General features: G+C 40.5%; 1 protein-coding gene across 1 annotated transcript in view; it reads left to right on the plus strand.

Annotated features, from left to right (window-relative positions):
* Positions 1-21,618, plus strand: part of LOC129172048 (sodium channel protein type 4 subunit alpha-like) — a 67,758-nt gene that overhangs the window by 35,175 nt on the left and 10,965 nt on the right. The window contains exons 16-21 of the mRNA XM_054761388.1: positions 63-419; positions 6,367-6,774; positions 13,854-13,971; positions 14,084-14,238; positions 16,999-17,172; positions 21,064-21,186. Of these exons, the coding sequence (XP_054617363.1) occupies positions 63-419; positions 6,367-6,774; positions 13,854-13,971; positions 14,084-14,238; positions 16,999-17,172; positions 21,064-21,186 (1,335 nt within the window). The remainder of the gene's footprint in view (positions 1-62; positions 420-6,366; positions 6,775-13,853; positions 13,972-14,083; positions 14,239-16,998; positions 17,173-21,063; positions 21,187-21,618) is intronic.

Below are 21,618 nucleotides of genomic sequence, written 5' to 3' on the forward strand. Positions count from 1 at the left end.
TCTGGATATGTTATATTTGCCGTCATGCTAATATCATTCTTGTCCTGGTCTCTCCACCTCAGTTACGTGTCTTCAAACTGGCAAAGTCTTGGCCCACGCTCAACACTCTCATTAAAATCATTGGCAACTCAGTCGGCGCGCTGGGAAACCTGACGCTCGTGTTGGCCATCATCGTCTTCATCTTCGCCGTGGTGGGCATGCAGCTGTTTGGCAAGAACTACCAGGACTGTGTGTGCAAGATCTCTCATAACTGTCAGCTTCCACGCTGGCACATGAAGGACTTCTTTCACTCCTTCCTGATTGTGTTCAGAGTGCTGTGTGGCGAGTGGATTGAAACCATGTGGGATTGTATGGAAGTAGCCGGGCAGCCTCTCTGTATCCTGGTGTTCATGCTGGTCATGGTCATTGGGAACTTGGTGGTGAGTGCATGAGCTATCATTCAGTCATTTCATTATTTAGCCTTTTTATTGGTGAGGAAGAAGTGCAAGTCCCGCTGTCCTGTGCCAGACTAAACTAGTTTTTTAATCGTACCAAAATCTTTCATTTTTCTAGATATCTAGAGGTTAAATGTAAAGATTAAAGCTGCTGAATGCAGAGTCTAGAGCAGGGCTGTCCAACCTTTTTCCAGTGAAAAAGAAATGGTTTTAAATGCAATTTAGGTGCCAAGATAATTGTGTTGTATTGAAACAATAGGGTCATGTGCAGGCTTTCATTACATTTGATATTTGCAATTTAAGGCAAAATAAGGTTCGGACCTTCACCATGAACAAAACTGAAGACAGTTTCGAGTCCATTTGCAATCGAAGGAGTTGCAACCGTCATATCTCGCCCTCTTCCTGGTCTGACCGTATAAGGTGCGCCCCACAAGCACGCAACAAAAGGAGGACGATATGCTCCAAAAGCAGTGTTTGGAAAAGCGTATGATTTCATTCAAGATTCAAGAGTTTTATTGTCATATGCATAGTAAAACAGGCAGTTATACTATGCAATGATATTCTTATTCTGTTCATTCTCCCAAGAAAAGAAAGAAAACACAAGAAAAAGAATAAGAACATAAGAAACATATGAACCAATAAATTAAGCAGCAACAACAGAAGAGACATTAATACAAATAAATAATACAAATAAAGTAAATAAATTCACCCCTTTTAACAGGAATATAGCAACTATTATAACCAGTTGTAATTTCGAGTCTATGACTTTGGACTTGACTCAACCAATCTTGTCTTGACTTGAGACTGGACTTAGGCTTGCACGTCTTTACTGACTCGAGACTTGGGATGAAAGACTTGAGACTGGCAAAACACTGACCACTATCGGTAACATAGATTAGCCGTTGTAGTCAAATCCAATGATGACATCACATCAAGTAATCAGGGATTAGACTGCACCAATGAAGAGGCTCATTCTATGTGACGAGACAGGGACCTTCCTTAACAGTGAATGCAGAGTCATCAAAAACTCTTATCTGCGGATTATTTTATCACAGACATATTCCCTTCAGTGTTTCACAGACTGGTGGTCATTGTTTGACAGATTAGCATTAGCAAACTTCAAAACAGATCATGTCTGGATGACAAATAAACCATCTGTTGTCCTCTTTGAGTCATATAATGTACCTGTACAGTATAAGTAGTATCTGCACATTTCATGCCACAACAAACACAGCACAGTTGAATGTTTCATCCACTGAAAATGAAGTCCCATGTGTGAAGTTGTGATCTGTACCGTAAAAAGGATCATCCAAGGCCACATAGAGATTTTGCTGTCATTTCAGCCTCTATAGCAGGTATTGAGTGTCACACGGTGAGAAATGTACTGTGCAAATGTAGTTTGCTGTGCTGGTGAAAGAATATGTACACTCCTGATCAAAATGTTAAGACCAGTGGAAAAATTGCACTGTTGGATCTTAAGGAGGTTCTAAGTAGAGCAAAAATAAGAAATGGGAGTGAGACAACATTTGAGTAAGCATTTTATTGCAAACAAGCGTTAAAGTGAAATAGGCTGCCATCTCTTGATGGCAAAGTCAAAAAAGTGTTCTCTCTTTGAATGTGATCGGATTGTTGAACTGCATAAGTGCAGTCCAACAGCCATCAGACGGCATCTGTGAGAGAAGGCTTTTGAGAAGAAAAAATGTCTTCAAAGGCCTCGTCTCCTTCAATGCCACAAAATTGCCTGTTTGGAATGTGCAGGAGAGCACTAAACATGGGACACTGAAAAATGAAAGAAAGTTTTATTCTTCCTTGATGGTCCAGATGGCTTCCAACGTTACTGGCATGACAAGGAGCTTCCACCTGAGATGTTTTCCACACCATTATCATCTGGGGTGCTTTTTCCTTCAATGGAACAATGGATTTCAGGTTGTGCAGGGGCGTGAAACGGCGCTAGCCTCCTGGAAACACTGGCGACAAGCATGTACAAACCAATTTTTCAGCTGATCGCAAAACATTTTATTTCTATTTTAGGGAGGGTTTCGAGGTTTTTTGAACTATGGTCTTAAACTTGTGATGAGAGGATGAACAGCCTATTTCACTTTACTGCTTGTTTGCAATAAATTGCTTACTCAGAATGTTTTTTTTTTTTGGTCTCACCCCCATTTTTTTTTTTTTTTCCCTTTGAATCGCTACTCAGAACCTTCTTACGATCCAGCGGTGCAACATGTAAACTCTTGCAATTTTTCAACTGGTCTGAAAATGTTGATCAGGAGTGTATTATGTTTGTTTGGCAATTAAAACCGATACAAATAAATCTGCCTGCCGCCAGTAATACATTTTGCTAATATTTATTATTATTATTATTATTATATTTTTGTATTATTATTTTTCGTTTAGTTGACTTCTCACCATTTTTTGTGAAATAGGCATTATGTACAGTAAGCCCAATTGGGTGGATCCTAATATATTAAAACTCATCGTCCAAAATTCATCTTTAATATCAATATAATATATCTGCTATGTCTTCCATAACTTTAATATCAAAGTTACACCAGTTGCAGCTCTTCGCTCTGTATGTATGGAAAAAGCAGCGAGTGCAGACTTGTGGTCCTTGTGTGCACCTGGTGGACCGTACCACGGATTCTATTTCCTTGTTCGGGCAAAGATGACAACAGTGTTCCTTGTATAGTGAACAGAAACTTCTTCTGCACATGAATCGTGGGAAAGCTGTTTATCCAAGGGATTATCCAGGGTGCTTAAGGGGCGATAAGGTCAAAGGGCATTCATCACTAATCAACTGCTCATGCTCCCCATCTCTGACTAGCTCAGTGGCTAAAGATGATCCTTGTGCACCAACTGTGCACGTCACACATGCACACAGGCACATGTACGTACATACAGTGCTGTGTGTGCTTCCTGCGGCTGCTCTCTAAGCTTGTAGACAGATTACTTGGAAGTCGGATGCTTGGAAACTTGACTTCAGAATCGCTGAAAGGACCAGAAGTCATATGTGTCACAGTCGGTTGGTGTGTACGATCATGCAGGGTCAAGAAAGATACAGATGGCTAAGACTTAAAGTAAAAATGTCAATGACTAAAGGACTTTGCCATCACCCGATTTCAAAGCAGTTACAACACATTCGACAGCCCATACTTTTTTGTTCATGTATAATCTTACAACACGGGCAAATAATCATAGAATTATTTCCCCCCATTTGTATCTACAGTATAAATAGTATACAAAGAAGAAAGTTGTTTGTCATTCACCTTTTTTGTCTGCTTGGTAAATACACAAATAAACGGTGGTAGGGGAGAAGCAAGAGGGACTTAAAGGTGAGCCGTGGGGTACACCACCACACCAGTATCTTTTTGAAATCTGACCCACTAAGTGTTAAAAAAGCAGAGGCGGAAGCAAGTCGGTGTTTTGCAAGTCTCAAGTCTTTAATCCCAAGTCTCCAGTCGAGTCTCAAGTATAGACGTGCAAGTCCAAGTCATGGCAATGGTAATGGTAATGGTTTACTTTATTTGAACATGCATACAACATACATTGGAATACAACACACATTAAATTTCACAGTTACGCAGGTCCAAAAGGATACTCTTAAAGCGTATTTAATCCGACCCCCCATCCGTTTTACATCAATTGGACTGAATTTGTTCACTTCACGTATTCCAAATGCACTCTTCTCTTTGAATACATTGGAAAATGATAAGGTAATGTAATAATGTGGTAAAATAGTAGTCCAATTCTGCTTCATATGACAATCATAAATAATATGTATGAGATAGACAGAACAGAACAGATTGTTTATAATGGGTGAATACACAATGACAGTGAACTCACAGAAATAAAGAGTTAGTGATAAGCACTGACAAATAAAATAGAACAGAACACACAGCAGTTGGATAAAGGGTGAGTACTGGCAATGCACTCACATAAGAACGAAGAGTAATAAGTGCCAAGAAGGAAGAGTTAGTAGTGAGTGTAGTGTTGTTTAGACATGGCATTGCATGCACACGGTGTTTCACGACTCCCCTTCCTTGCACTTTGCAAACATCATCTGCTTGCATTGTTTCTTGAAATGGCTCATCTTAGTGCTCTGTTTGAGTTCCTCGCTCAATTCGTTCCATAATTTCATTCCACATACTGAAATGCTGAAGGTTTTTAGCCTTATTCTCGCGTATAAATGTTTTAAGTTTCATTTTTTTCTGAGGTCATCTTTCTCCTCTCTTGTTGAGAAGAACTGTATGACTTTTTTGTGTAGCAGATTATTGTTTCCTTTATGCATAATTTTAGCTGTTTGAAAATTAACTAGATCATCAAACTTTAACAATTGTGATTTTAGAACTAGAGCATTTGTATGTTCTCCGCATTATGGATTATCCTAACTGAGCTTTTTTGCAAGTGAAATGTACTTTTACAGTTATTTCCCCATATCTCCACACAATAAGCTAGATATGGTAATACCAGAGAGCAACAGAGAGCATGGAGTGATTTATTGAAGTATTTCTTGCCACATTATGTTGTATATTTTTAATGTGAGATTTTCAGCTCATCTTTTCATTCATAATGACCCCCAGAAATGTATTTTCATTCACCCTTTCAATGTCCACTCCATCAATTTGTAATCAATTATTACCAAATAGCATTATGTTAGTTTTACTTAGGTTCAGGGATAATCTGTTTTTATCAAACCTTTTTAGAATAGTCATTTCATCTGTGACTTTTTTTTTATTAGCGCTTGTGTACTTTGTCCAGAACAGAAGGCGCTAGTATTGTCTGCAAATAGTACTAGCTTTCGGTCTTTGGTGACTTTACAGATGTCATTTATGTATCGGTTGAACAGTTCTGGTCCCAGTATTGACCCCTGGGGTACGCCGCACGATAAGCATGCTGAAGTATATTCTCCTAGCTTCACATATTGCTTTCTGTTAGCTGGACAGCTTTGAACCCAATTCAACACTACCCCTCTGATTCCATGCCTTTCTAATTTTGTAATTAGGAAGTTGTGATTAATTGTATCGAAATCTTTTGTCAAATCCATAAATACTGCAGCTGCGCTCTTTCTGCCGTCTATAGCGTTGGTAATTTCCTCTGTAATTTCGATCAGTGCCATGGAAGTTGAAATGTTAGCTCTGTATCCGTATTGGCTGTCCGCGAGTCATTTATTTTTATTTATAAATTTGTCCAACCTATTGTTGAATAACTTTTCAATAATTTTGGAAAATTGTGGTAATAAAAACAAGTCAAGTCTCAAGTCAAGACAGGTCGAGTCAGGTCCAAAGCCATAGGCTTGACATTTTTGAGTGCTAACAAGTCATAAGCACTGTTTAGTGTCTCCCAAATAAAATGCCGTTTTAACAATGTAACAGTCTATTAAATATGTAATTAATGCATTTTGAATTGTTTTATTTTCTAAATAAGATAAGACCCGTGTGACAAGACCTAAAGAAAAAGGGTGCTGACATAGCATTCGGGATTTATGTAATCCACACATTTGTTGTTTGTTCTTAAACCTGATTGGATGTTAAAAGATGCATTCAATGAGGCCGGGGAATATTAGTGATGTGCGATACAACTGATTTAGTTTCCGACCCGATACTGAGTGAAACTCAGGCTAGTATCGGCGACACCGATCCAATACTGGTACTTTCTGCAAATTCACCTAATTTGTCTGGTAAAAAGGTAGTGTAACAATAATTAGCAGTAACAATTTCATTTAAAGCACGGCTCTAGTCCAAGTTGCGCGACTCGAGTCCACACCTCTGGTTAAAAGCAAACATTCTTGCATGGTCCTCAATATTTTTTTCATATTCAGTGGTCTCAAGAGATGACCTCATATAAAAGACCACTTAATGTTTCTGTGATGAAGAGATTCGCTGTCGGTAATGAAGCTTCAGATGACATTCACGTCATTCTTGTCTGCCAACAGGTGTTGAATCTCTTCCTGGCCTTGCTGCTTAGCTCGTTCAGCTCTGACAACCTTTCAGCTCCAGATGAGGACGGCGATTTGAATAACATCCAGATCGCTATCGCTCGCATCCACTCTGGTGTCTCTTGGCTTAGCGGAGGCATCGTAGACCTTTTCAACCACACTTTGAAATGCAGGCAAAAGAAAACCAAAGAAACCTGTAAAGCCGTCAAGATGGCTGGCAATCATCTGGACAGCAATGGTGGAATTTATGGACGTTATGGAGAGAAGTACATCATACCAGAAGAGGACAGCTACATGACCAACCCCAACCTGACCGTTATTGTTCCGATTGCGCCTGGAGAGTCTGACGTGGAGTTTATAGAGGAGGAGGAGATTTCCGAGTCATCAGAGGATGAAGACAACAAAGTAAGTTTGGCATCTTTTGTATCCTGGCTGAGAACGCACGGCTGCGCATGTGATTAACACGACACAATGAAAGGGGCCCTAGAGAGAGCAAGAGAGAGACAGACAATGGCCTTTATTTGTCACTTACACAGGGAATTGTGCCATCACCTGTCCATACATACTGTATACAACATACCATACGATACGACAAGGGTGTAGACAGGGGTAGACTATGGGGGAGTACAGTGTGGGACAAGAAAAAAAAAGTGCACCAATAAGTACACTTTACAACATAAGAACTTGAAGACTAGCACCAGGGCCGATGTCCTCAACGGAAAGAATCGCCAGGGCACATGACCCTCCATCTCTCCCAACTGTCCATCACGTAACGTTCCATCACGACAGACAGGTTCCCCCGAACCCGAGCTTCAATTTTGTCAATTTCACGGAGAGACCAGTTGATCAATTCCATGATTTAGATTTGGAGAGCAATGCGGAGAGAGGCTCTTAAAAGTGTGAGACGGGGCTAAAGGAGACGTGAGAAGCAAAGCAGGGAAGATAAGGCAGAGGGGAGGGAAAAGATGCAACCGCCTTCGTTGAGAGCCAGCAGTAGAAGTCTACATTTCCGACTTTACAGACTGAAATGTCTGAAATGTTGTACTCTTGTTCTACATGATCTACTTCTACATGGAAGTGTCATATCATGAGGTTGCTGTGTTTCTCAATTATCCCTGCTTGAATTTTTATTCACAAGATTTCCACAAGATCTTCTAAATTCCTCACATCACAACTTTAGGAAGTCCAAATATGACAACTTGTTCATCACCCTTTGTTGCTTTTTCTTGAAAATGGGAGCCAGAAAGTGTTTTTTTCGGATGCGGCAAGTCAATTCAATTTATTTATGTGGCGCTAATTCAGCAGGACCAGCTGAACCTCACATGAGCAAGCACTTGGCAACGGAGGCAAGTGGGAAGAAACCGCAAATAGAACCCAGGCAGTGTGGGGTGGCCGTCTGTCTCGACCAGGTGGGTTGAGATAGTGAGACAGAGTAGAGCGACAGAGGCTAGATAGAGAGAGAAAATAGGACAGAGGGGTTTAGCGACCGGGGGAAGGGTGGAGAGGACAACAGACAGTCGCATCAACAACAGTAATCGTCCCATGATGACCGCAACGATCCTCTTCCATCGCCAATAACGAGTAGATAAATGTGAAAGGACAATGGTTCCCTTGTGGGCCACATCTCCGGGGGTAAGGAGCACCGACCGCAAGGGAGAGAGAAAGACAAAGATAGGGAGGGGCGTTATTAACACACTCCGTGGATGGGACAAACGTTTTGGTGTTTATTAGGGAACCTACTTAGGGGTTTGATGGAGGTAAGGGCCGGGAAGAGCCAGGCAGTGACACCCTGACCTGGGTTCATCGACTGCCCCACCAGATGCTCAACTTCCACCTCCCCCTACACAAGTGAGGGCAGACAGGGAAGGCGCTAACCGAGGTATTAAGGAGCAAAGCCTACTAGTAATTTCAATTTAACAAGCACTTTTATAAGCCATAATGAAAAGGTCAAGCGAGTATAGGGCCCTAAGGAATCTGTTTTATTTTTCTGTTTACATTTTTTAGAATTCCGTTTTTTACGTTTTACACTAATTTTACCAGCATAGACTGTGTACTTGTGTGACAGTAAATACAATGTCCTTGCTAGAAAATCTTCAACAAACTGCAACGCCCGTGCTTGTGGTTAAGGAAGACATAGTCCTCGGTGCAATTCCAACTGCATTATTAATGTAAGATATTTTTTATGACAACCTTATTTTGTTTACACAATTAGACAGCATGTGGTGAACAGCGTTCTTATTCCGAAGTCCGGAAGTGTATTGTGTGTGTTGCGAATGTCTGTTGGCGGTTAAGACAATCTGGGTGCAAGAATAAACATGCCTCTTGTTCTTATTTCACTAAAAATTTGCCCGACGCCAGTGGGCATCCTACATTAACAAGCGGTAAAACACAACACGGTGTCAACACACACACACACACACACACCGCCGCACTAGCATGCGCCGCTAAACTAAGCTAGCTCGCTAGCTTCTATTCTATTCTATTCTCCGTAAGAGGAGTTTTTGACGTTGTTTCAGGTCACCGGTTTGATATGTTGAGTTCGGGGAGGTGGCGGGTTAGTGTTTGTGATGAGATTCCGCCACAATCGAGCGGTCCGTCAGGGAAATACGTCCCCAAATACTTGACCCCTGACCAATTGCAGAAGAGTAGGCTACTCAAGGCTATTCAAGTGTTTCAGCCAAGAGGAGAAGAATGCAGACTTTCTCTGTGCACAACCTTGAGATTTATTGAATTTTTTATTAAAAGAAACCTACTATAGTGCCCCACTGGGATCCAATATCATTTGAAAAGCCCCTAAAATTTGCAGAATAGGACCTTTTTAAGAACTTGCGTGTGAGATTGCCCGTGTTGTTCACTGGCCAAACTGTTATACTTAGATACACTAGCATCTAAATAACTGTAACATTATTTCTGGTTTTATGAAGACAGTTGACTCTCTGAGGAAGGCTTCCTTTGCTGTCCGTTCTGGACACGCGTCAAATCCGAGATAACAATATTTTCGTCAAATAAAGGGGTTTGAACCCACAACCTGATCATTTTATGTAAGGAAAATACAAGAAATATATATACAGTATATTGAATTTGTTTGTGGTGAGGGGTGCTCTTATCGGAATGCATTGTTGAGTGTCTAATCAGCAGAACTACAAGCATGCTGTATATAATCATTTTTCTTCACCTTCTTCTAGGCCTGGGCGATAAACCGAAAATGTACTGTTACCGAAATTTAGAAGCGATCACTACACCACCAGGGGTGACTTTATTCAAGCAGTGATCTCTCAATATCATTGAGGAGTCCGATACAGTGTGAGTTGGACAGACAAGGCGGAGGGATGGGGAGGAAATAGCATGTGGCAGCTCTGGGAAACATAATCTGTTAATCTGTAGAGCAGACAAGGTGAATTCTGATGGAGATTTCTGTGCTGTAGAGAAAATCCAGATGTTTTATTTTCTTCATTTTTGTCTGTTGTAATATCTACGATATACAGAGAGCTGAGCATCAAATCAACTGGACCTCACGTTAATCTTTTTGTGACATTCATAATCATTTTAAATTGGATCACGTACAAGAGTTCAATCTGAAGTCATTTTAACAAAAGTGCAATGAAAAAATGTGACTGGACAAACTTTTTTTACTTAACCCAGTCACAAAACAATGCAGGTGCGTTTTGAGATGTTTATTATTCCACAAATTGACACTCAACCACTGTTGTGATAATATGTGATAATAAGAAATAATAATATATCATATAAATGCAATATTTCCTTTAATATGTCATCTTTCACACAAAATCGCAAAATTGGCGTTTGTGACATGTATTTTGTCACAGGAAATTCGTACTGTCTGTCAAACGCTTGCAGCATTTCCTGAAATGCTGGCTTCTCAGCTGTATTAAAGAGCAGCATTTCTTTTGCCATTACTTTATGTGAACACACACCATTTTGCACTGTTCTGTTTGTATTTACTTTGCCTACCAAACGTGTCAGTGAGTGTTGACTGTCGGAACCAAGGCTCTGCATCTCGATGTGTAGTTTTTTTCCCAGATGGGAAAACTGGGTCGGGTGGAGATGTTTGAAGTGGGCAAGTTTATTTTAATTCCTTTTATTGTTGCTACCACTTTCAAGCAAATTCAGCATACTGGCTCGTTCATGTTGATGCTCATTATCAACATTCTCACACAGGGGCTGTGGCATTTGGCTTTGCAAGCATCTTTTTCCCTCCTAAGTTTTACTACGTTACCTTGCCATGCTCCTCACGAAGTTCCTCTCCTTTGCTGTGTGCGTATGCTCGCAGCCCCGCCTCCCCCCACAGAGACAAAGCGACTGTATGACTGACAAGAGGTCTCTCTCTGTTCGCCACTGATCTATGAAGCGTCTAGGCACACAGAATGAACTTTATTCCTGGCTGTTTGTCAGCAAAAGACGAGGAAAAAAAGGCACGTATGCACGTGGCAATATATGGAGCCCGGCAAAATGATCAAGTTCATTTTCATATAATGTGTGATTAATTTATTTACCTGACCAGACCAGGGTGTACCCTGCCTCTCGCACAAAGTCAGCTGGGATAGGCTCCAGCATACGACCCGACTGAGGACAAGCAGCATAGAAAATGGATGTATGGATATTGCGAGACCGTTTTTTTCTGAACGAGAAATCTTGCCACGTTTTAATCTTGCGACACCCAATTAGGTGTATTGTGGAGTCAAGGTGGACAATTATTGTCAGCCCTCTTTAGGATAATCCATGCACATAGTTTACGCAGCTTTATAGAGCTTTATTTATCCAGGCAAAAACGTCCACATTTTCAGATTGAAATGAAAGTCAGACATTGGCAAACTACAGCCTGTGGGCCATAAGCAGCCAATTATTTTTTTAAACCTTTTAGATCAAAGCTGTAGCCGGCGATAGGATTTACAATGATTTTTTAAAATGAGTCTTGAACTATATAAATTATTCCAGTGGTTTCCGAAGCAAGAGCTTTCTAGTTATATAACGGTCATTACGGTAATCATAGGGACAGCAGCTCCAGGGAGGCGAGGCTTTCATAGAAAGGGTGGGTAGGGGTCTGTGCACAGAGCAGCTTGGAGAGGGTCAGGGAAGCAAGCTTTCTTTAAAAAAGTTCTGCAAAAAAGTGATATTTTATATTTTATGGGTGTTTTTTAAAGTATTTTGCTGTGGTATTTGTTTCTTTTTTTGCTTTGTTTTGTTTGATTGCAAAACATGTCGAGGAGGCTGTACAAGGACGTTGTTGACATGGTGCCTGGACACATCCCAGTGTGTATAAATGTGTCAAAAGGCCGTATTTTAACACCAAAACTTGGTTTCACACATTGAATTAAAATAAAATGAAAATCATATAGTATGTGTGTATTTAGTTAGCCAGTGGCTGACACAGCAGCTACAATCTCCAAGCTAGAAATAATTCGTGCCCTAATTAAACATCATTGCTGTCTAAAATCTGAAATTTCACAATCCACACAAGTATCATATCATTCTAGTTGCACATAACTTACAGACACATAGTCTCCAAAGCGTTTTAGAAAATATTCCGGAACCGAAAGCGGCCGGGATGCTCTGCGCGGTCCATTTGTGTGCCAAACTGCATCACAGGCTATAAAAAAAAATAATTATTTACATGTAACTGTATCATATGTCTGCAGACCATTTTTTCGTATATTCATGCGATAATCCTGTCACAAGATTAAGGTGGATGCTCGATTCAAACCTTTGCATAGGCTGGAGGCTGACATCTGTCTCACAAATGATGTTAAATATGTTGTTTTTACAGCATAGTCAAATTTGATCAAAAGTGTATTAAGTTTTAAAGGAGATTGAAAGGTCACGCATGTCAGTGAGCGAGCTACAATGAAAATGGGCAGTAAATCCTGCAGCTGCTCTAACTGGGACAAAACATTACAACGTTTTGCCTATTATGAAAAAAAACCTGCCGAATGATGGGTCACTGTACAATTAAACAAGGTCCAACACAGGAGCGCTACTATATTAAAGACTCTCTTTAATATAGTTCTAGACATTCTTTCTTATAGTTTGGCTGTGTGAAAGGGAAAAAATACAATTATCATCAGCTAAAATAAAAAGTGAACTGACTTGGTGAAGGCCGGATTTTAGATACTGCTCTTGTATTGGATTGGTACTATGTGGGAATGCATAAAGGTGAGTTTTGATGTGTGTGCGCGTGCATGTGTACTTGTGCATGCGTAAAAATTTCCCTACAATGCATAACCTTCTGCACGCTACACTCCTCCACGCTCTCCCACTTCCTCCTTCCTGTCATGTGTGATTGTTCCAGTACAGTATTTACGATGAGTGCTATTGGCCACGGGCGCCGTATAGGGGGGGATATGGTAGGACAATTCCTAGGGCCCCTTCCTGGGTGCACCCCTGCTATTGGCTACATGAACCAAAAAAAAGGAACCATAAAACCACCTTAATTTCGATGTGAACATATTTGGATATACAGGTACACATCACTTGTGAAACTTACAGAGGATGAGACACCTTATTTATTGAGACTTTAGATGTGAGAGTACATTGTCTGATGGCACTCTAGCAGGATTTCCAGTTAGTAGGTAGCGGCGCTCCAAGTGAGAGAGCAGTTGGCGGAACACGTTGTCTTCCACCGCTGAGAAAAGCTGCTCATCTAGGCCGACGAATTCAGTTATTATTTGGGGTTATTTGCTTAGCCCTCTGACTTGCACTCACCATACTCGGTTAAGTGTTTGCCCTATCCAATTAAAGCTTGTTCAAATTAACATGTTACCCCCGCAAGTTTGTTGCAAGATGCAAATAGAATAAAAATAGACTAGAATATAGTGTTCAGAGAACTCCAAACCTCTACACTAAAGTATCATCTGGAGCAGTTCTCAATCAATATTTATCTAAAAACATGACAAAAACATAAAACCTTTAAATAAAATACAGCAACTCACCAGAGATGTCAGCTTCCCCTCCTCAGTCAGCCATTGTGGGCGTAACTTGGCTTGGCGAACAGTTTTGCTCTGATCAACCAATCAGAGGACAGTAAAATGTTGGCATCACTGCCCTGTTAGGCGTATCTGAAATCTGATTGGTTTAAAAAAAAAACAAAAAACGGCCCCATTACTAATAGTGTTTAACTGACATGGTCCAGCACTCCTTATTCCAAAGGCCCTGGAAGATTACATTGATACGGCAACAGGCAGAAGCTGAAATCTGATTGGACTAAAACAATCTAACACATATACGCCTACTGGAAGCAGTGCAGCCAATATGCACGCTACCAATGAAGATAATAGACTGTTGAGAATAAATTAATACAATTTCATGGAAGAAATACATGAATTTTAAGTTGTCAATGTAAGTCGATGGTTCTGATAGTGGTTAGGCCAGCAGAGAAGGCGTTGCTGGCCCTGACTGCACACCACTGCTTTAAATAGTGCATTCATACGCATGCTGCAGGTTGGTAACGTGTCTTTTCTGTCGCTCAGGAGAAGATCAGTCTGTCAGAAGGCAGCACGGTGGATCTGAGGAAGCCTGGCGAGGAGATGGACAATTTATCCGAGCTGGCTGAAGAGTGTATGGAGCCAGAGGAATGCTTCCCAGAATGTGTGTATACTAATTTCAATTGAATCCGACGGATGTGAATTGTACAGTTCGTCATGCTGATGTTTACATTCTATTACAAAATCAATGCTCCTTTGCTCACAACTCTTCTCAGTTTGTTTGAGGCATTGCCGGTGCTGTGACATAGACATCAGCCAAGGTCTGGGCCAGGCCTGGTGGAGACTGAGGAAGACCTGCTACCAGATTGTGGAACACAGCTGGTTTGAGACCTTCATCATATTCATGATCCTGCTCAGCAGTGGCGCTCTGGTACAGCATCTTGCCTCTTTTGGGGTTTTTTTCCGCCATCAGTATGTGCCAGTGTGATACAAGCTGGGACTGATGTTCTGTTCAAGGTGGTGTTGGAATCGAATGTTTTTGCTGTTTTATTGCATACGCAATCCATGTTCATCAGAAATATAGAGATGAACGTTTTCAAAGTTCACAGATCTTAAACACAAGCGGAGCTTGACAGTAGTCAATAATGATGGTGTTTTTTTCGTCAAGCGCTGTGATTTTGCACTTTGTTCACCGGTCCCTGAACACACCATCGTTGCTGTGAGATGAAGATCGCCATTGTTCACCTCATCTGCATTATCATGTATTTATAAGTTATTACCGACTGTGGGTGAGTGAGGTGTGTTTTCAACGGAGGAAAACTGCCTATTTTTGGGACAAATAAAAAAATAATTAAAATTTTGGAGAAAAAAAATAATTTTTGCCCAAAAATTGTGAATTTTATGTCAATCCTGAAAGTGCAGTACTCGCAATTCCAATTTAAACCGTATTATAGTGTACTGATCATATTTTATTCTGGTTTTGTGGTATGGAAACTGGTACAAATGATTTGCATCTAATTATGATACTGGAGGATGTCCAGCAATGTTCCCTCTAATTTTTCAAGTGTCTGAGCATAACACACACACGTCCTGAGCATTCCTTGGACCTCTGTGACATTGTAGTATCACAACTGTCCAAAACCTGAGAACTTGAACTTGAGGTAGTCCAACTTCCATTCTATGTTATTTTGTATAAATGAGTGGGCGTATTTCACAATGTAGCTTTTTGGTAGGTGCAAATTGGAAGCCACGTTTCCGTCAGACGACCCCAGAGCAGCTGTGGCTACAGATGTAGATTGCCACCAGCAGTGTGTGACTGAGGAGCGAATGAATAATGGGTTCACTTAATTGTGAGGCGCTTTGGGAGCCTTGAAAAACACGATAAAAGCCTAATTCATTATTATTATTTCCTTTCTGTTTTGCAGCAGCCTGTACGGGCACTATTTCATTCTGGAAATATACTTGAAATGGATGCCGCGTATGCCGTATATGCCGTGTATGTTTAATTTTTTCTCAATAAAAAATGTAAATAAAAAAAAAATCTCAACCGAAAAAAACAACCACCTTTGGCATCACTCGGACAAACTCGGCGTAACACTTCCTGTATTTGGTAAGTCCGGCCATTCAAATAAAAGCATGCCCGTACCACATGCACGACATCATATATCAACTTTGCTTAAATATTTATATATTGTTTGTATTTATATTCTACTTTGTTCGATTTTTTAAAGTGATCGGTAAATTTGAGAAAAATTACATTTATAGCTCATGGCGTCACCCATGGCTAACTAGCTCTCGCAGTTCAGTCTCATTCCATAAGTGACGTCATCAGGGTGACACATCCCAGCTAAAGCAGAGTAAAGAAACGCTTTTCGAGGTAGATTGCAGAGTTGGTTTAGTATATTTTTCATCAAAATAGTAGTCATGCCAAAACGTTATCTTGCTGCTGGATGTTCATAGTGACTGAGTGATACTGTGAGTTTGTTTTCTTTTCCAAAAGTCGAAGGTTTAAGACTACAATGGATGATGCAAGTGCAGAGAACGACAGACAGATGGACGCCCGCCTCAAGTTCTGTTCTTTGCAGTGATCATTTCACAGATGACTGCTATGAAGGAACACCTTTACAAGAAGCATTTGGCTTGAAAGTACAGTATAAACACATTTTGAAAAAGGATGCTATAAAAAAGGCAAGAAGAACGACGGTAAAGTTGCTACAGAATAGAGTAAATCATGTCTTGTTGGCATAATGGCTTCTAAAGACTATTCCATGATAGCGACAAGGCTGGAAAGCATTATATTGTACATGTTATAAAAACATATTTTCACAGCGGTATCTATGTTTGCTGTGGGGCATGGGGGCGGCAGCTGCGACGGCGACAAAATGTAAAATAAATCAGGCTGTAAAGCCCCCTTTACGCTCATTAAGAAGCAGATTTAAAACAATAAGGCTTAAGTCCAGTTTCTGCAAGTTCTCTATTTCATTTCCAAATGTTTCTCCCTTTGTTTCTCTTCGAAAACTATTGACACAACACTCAAATCTTCGCCATAATCACTGTAAACATCCTCTGTCTCGTACACCGCTATGTTTGTGTAGCTGAGAGGTGTTACTCCGCTCCGAAATGATGCCTTGCTGTGACGAGTTCGTCATACAAATGTCATTTTTGAGAATTTACTGTTGGCTTTCAAAAAACAAACAATGTCGAACATAATTACAAACGATACATAACGTATTTAAGCATGTCAGTGACCCGCTGCACCAGTAGCTATACGCTATAACCTGTGCTAAACAGCAGCATGAATTGGCAATGAATTGATTGGCTGCGTATGTAAATACGGCTGGACAGTGTTCGTCATGTGCTGTTACCGCTTGTCGTCGCCTGTCACCCACGGTTTTGCATTGCAAAATGGTAGAGAATAAATTGTGAGGTGTTTATTTTATTTACAGTTCAGGTTGGATTTTATTTTGTTGCTGTGCACTGAGAACACAAGATCAGTGCGCGATTGTGCACGCGCGCAGCTTAGAGGGACCGTTGGTGTCCAGCGGTATCCATTATGTTCATCTAGTTGTCGTGTTTGCATCGTCCTGATAGCTGCTTCGAATATTCTATCATTTTCATTCAGCCAAAAAGTAGGATATTGCTTGACATTGGACCTTTTGCAGGTCGTCACATGGCTGTCTCTCTCCTGCAGGCGTTCGAGGATATCTACATTGAGAAGAGAAAAGTCATAAAAGTCATGTTGGAGTATTCAGACAAAGTCTTCTCCTACATCTTTGTCCTGGAGATGTTCCTCAAATGGATTGCGTATGGCTTCAAGAAGTATTTCACTAACTACTGGTGCTGGCTTGACTTTCTCATTGTGGATGTAAGTACGCAAAGAATGCTGTTTATTGCAGTCCTGTTCAGCTACTTTGCTAAGAACATTTTTTGCAGCAGATTCCTAAAACCAGCAGAGCGCTCTTGTCATACACTATAGAAGGTATCTGATTGGCATTTTTGCAGTAGGACCTTAAAAACAGCAGAGTACTCCTGCTATATAAAGGATCTTTGACTGGTGTTTTTGCAGTAGGTCCTTAAAAACAGCAGAGCAATCCTGTCTTTTAGAACAGGGGTCCCCAACCACTGGGCCGCGGGGCCGAACCGGACCATGGGAAGCTTTCAGATGCAATGATAAATAAAAAAAAAAATACACTTGTAAATAACTACATCAATTTTTATGTGAATGCATATCAATTTCGGTAGGTCCTTGCAGTAGGTCCTTAAAAACAGCAGATCAATCCTGTCTTTTAGAGCAGGGGCCCCCAACCACTGGGCCGCGGGGCCGAACCGGACCATGGGAAGCTTTCAGGTGCAATAATAAATAAAAAAAATATACACTTGTAAATAACTACATCAATTTTTATGTGAATGCATATCAATTTCGGAAATAAGGGCCATTATTTTATTTAAAAAATAATATACAGTTACAAATCCCATAGTTCTGGCATTTATATGTTGTTTGTTGCAAGCGGCGACCCGTCCCACTTTGTTCGACGGTCCCTGAACGCACCATCATGCGTGTGCTAACTTTCTCTCATGCCGCACAGATAGACTACTATACTGTATTTTTACAGTTTTCTTTCACCTCATACTGTATCGAGGAAAAGGCTTCTTGAGACGTCATCTGTACTTCAAGTACAGATGACGTCTCAAGAAGCCTTTTCCTCGATGGACAACTCCTGTACGACTGAGAGCCTACACAGACACCTCATACTGTATTTGATCTCAAATGTTGATACTATGTGGGAATGCATAAAGGTGAGTTTTGATGACTTATTGAGTGCTAATGTGCACATTTGTCCCAAGTTCATTCATGCTAGCATCCTGCCTTTCACGACACACGTCAAACAGCGACGTAATAATCTCTCTGAAAAACAAACTCCAGGCTTGTACTGGTGGATGGTGGGTCTGCATTCATTTTGTGCTTCTAATTTGATGTTGTTCATGTCTTAGTTTTACACAATACGTAATAAATAAGATAAATTAGATCGCTATAATGTACAAATTCTCCCCTGGTCCACAGGAGATGGGGGATGTGGGAATACAAGCCAGTCCGTGGGTCAAAAAAGGTTGGGGACCACTGTTTTAGAGGATCTTTGACAAGCTTTTTTGCCGTGTGTCCTTATAAATAGCAGCGTGCTCCTGTCATTTAGAGGATCTTTGACTGATGTTTTTGCTGGCCAGTCTTTAAAAACAGCAGAGCACTTCTGTCATAGTGAGGATCTTTTTTGCAGGAGGTACTTAAGAACAGCAGAGCATTCCTGTTTTATAGAGGATCTTTGACAAGCATTTTTGCTGTGGGTCCTTAAAAACAGCAGATCTCCCGTCAAAGAGGATCTTTGACTCACATCACCATAGTGCATCTGTTTTGATTTATGATTTTCTGACTTTAAATACAGTGGTATATACAGACCGTCAAACAAGTTAAAATATTAGTCAATGACAACACAGCTGAACACAAAATGCAGTTTTTAAATTAAACTTTTTCTTATTAAGGGAGAAAGAAAATCCAAACCTACATGGTCCTGTGTGAAAAAGTGATTGCCCCCTAAACCTTATAACTGGTTGGGCCACCCTTAGCAACAACAACTGCAATCAAGCGTTTGTGATAACTTGCAATGAGTCTCTTACAGCGCTGGGGAGGAATTTTGGCCCACTCATCTTTGCAGAATTGTTGTAATTCAGACACATTGGAGGGTTTTTTAGCACAGATCACCTTTTTAAGGCCATGCCACAGCATCTCAATAGGATTCAGGTCAGGACTTTGACTAGGCCACTCCAAATTCCTGAAGCAGCAAAACAGCCACAGCCCATCACACTACCACCACCATATTTTATTGTCGGTATGATCTTCTTTTTCTGAAATGCGGAGTTACTTTTACGCCAGATGTAATGGGACGCACATCCTCCAAAAAGTTCCACGTTTGTCTCGTCAGACCACAGAGTATTTTCCAAAAGGTATTGGGGATCATCAAGATGTTTTTCAATCATTTCAATCATTGCAATCATTTTTTCACACAGGGCCATGTACGTTTGCATTTATTTTCTCCCTTAATAATAAAAGGTTTCATTTAAAAACTACATTTTGTGTTCAGTTGTGTTGTCATTGACTAATATTTAAATTAGTTTGATGATCTGAAATATTTAAGTATGACAAACATGCAAAAAAACAATAAATCAGGAAGGGGGCAAACACTTTTTCACACCACTGTACGACTATAAAAAGCCATTTGCTGAAGCGAAAGTGTAAAGTCAATGTGTTGTAAACAAAGGAAAATTTCGGCCCCTGGTACATAGTTTTCTGAAAATGTGGCCCCCTGAACAAATTAGTTGGTTTAGTGACTTATTTTCAGGGTCTCTCAGGCCAAAATGGATTTCTGCAGTTTTACAGTGTTTGCTCTTCTCGCAGAATTTGGCCAGAAATTGGAATATTGCTCCAAATGTGCTGCATTAATTTGAGACGTCATCTCTGTGTGCACTGTGGGTTTAAAAAGAAAGAAAGAAGGAAAGAAAGAAAGAAAGAAAGAAAGAAAGAAAGAAAGAAAGCATGTAGCCAGCCAAATTGCCCGAGGCGTGCAGCCCGTGGCCTGACTTGACTTCCTCTGATTTCACCTGCTGTTACACAGATTGCTACAGACCGCTCTATTGTTAGGGTAAGTTGTAGATAGCAGGTCCCAGGTGAGTATGAGCTCTGGGAATGAAACCTGCATTCGCATCACAAATGTGTTTCTTCTTCACAATTTGTTGTGATATCAAAAGCCACTGTCTTGCATCGGGCTCTTCTGTGTAATGCCTCTTATGAGCATTGGACGACGCTTAAAGACTTTGGTTTTTATATCAAGAACAAATGCAGTGCCACATGCTTTAAGGTTTATCTACAGAAGATCTAACCTAATCAGTTCATATTATTAATCCTGGTAAACATTATTAGTGTTGAGATTGCACAATGACTGTTTCTGTAACGTGTCTGATTTGAATCTTTGCAAACTTCCCCTTTTGCTCTCTAAAAAGTTGAAAATGTCCTTCAATTTGTTCTTTGATGTTGTTATTTTTGCAGTCAAAGACTCCCTTTGCGTTGTTTAGCCAGTTAACTTGGAGTATCTTCTTTAGATATGTTGGCCCAACACATCTGTAAATAGACTTTTATAAAGAAATTCACACTATTGGGACTGCAAAATTATTTTACAGGACCGATTGGCTGGAATTTGTGACAAAATTTGGCAGATTTTTTTAAACCTTCTTTATAAAACTCACTCTATTTGATATATATACATATGTCATATGCATATATAGCTGAGTATGCATGCATGGACACATGGTGTGCATGTGTGCATACTTGTCTGTGTTTTGTCATGAGTGTGTCATTGGCATCCTTCCATTTCCATTGACAGCTTTCACCCAAGGGTCATTCGACAGCGGAATGTCATTTTGTTTTGTTTTGTCTGTTTTGGATGTAGAATAGAGTGGAAGTCTAAAAGTTCTAAAAGATTATAAACAACCAAACCAAATCTAAACTTGTTTTCCTAACTGTGGAATGTCCCAATTCATAGCAAATTTAAATTCTTGTTCTTGTCATGTTTTTCTATGATGTTGCTAGTAATTGCTTAATCCCGATATACATGTCTTTGACTGAGACCTCTAAGGAAATGAGTACTTTCTCCAGTGGCCTTCACTTTATGAGCCTCACAGTGCAAATGTCTTTCAATTTCCATTCTAGGTGTCTCTGATAAGTCTGGTGGCAAACTCTCTGGGATATTCCGACTTTGCTGCAATCAAGTCCCTGAGGACCCTCCGCGCTTTGCGGCCTCTCAGAGCGCTGTCCAGATTTGAGGGCATGCGGGTGAGAACGAAACCAATAGAATAGTCATCGAATGTGCTCGTTCCTCCTGCCATTTATTAACAACTTAACTTCTTAAACCCCTGGACCTGAGAGGCTCACTAGAAGAAGACATATCCAACATAAACATCATTTTCTCTGCATCTAAGGTCAACATCAGGGGTGTCAAAGTCAGTAGCACAGGGGGCCAAAAGTCAAAGCATGCTTTAGGTTGTGGGCCGAACTGGACATTCCCCCCCCACACCACCGTCCAACTTTGTATCTTTCTTATTATTTATTCTGCATATTGAAAGTATTAAAAACGTTAAAACCTTCTTGTCCTTTTAACCAACATAATTGGTGAACAAAACGAACGAAACATTGGTGCGACGGGAGATCTCACAGCGTCTCCGTTGCGGCCCACAGAGGCTTTTCATGCAGAAGCCAGTTCTCGCC

Source organism: Dunckerocampus dactyliophorus, chromosome 2 (genome assembly GCF_027744805.1).
Source record: "Dunckerocampus dactyliophorus isolate RoL2022-P2 chromosome 2, RoL_Ddac_1.1, whole genome shotgun sequence".
NCBI lineage: Eukaryota > Metazoa > Chordata > Actinopteri > Syngnathiformes > Syngnathidae > Dunckerocampus > Dunckerocampus dactyliophorus.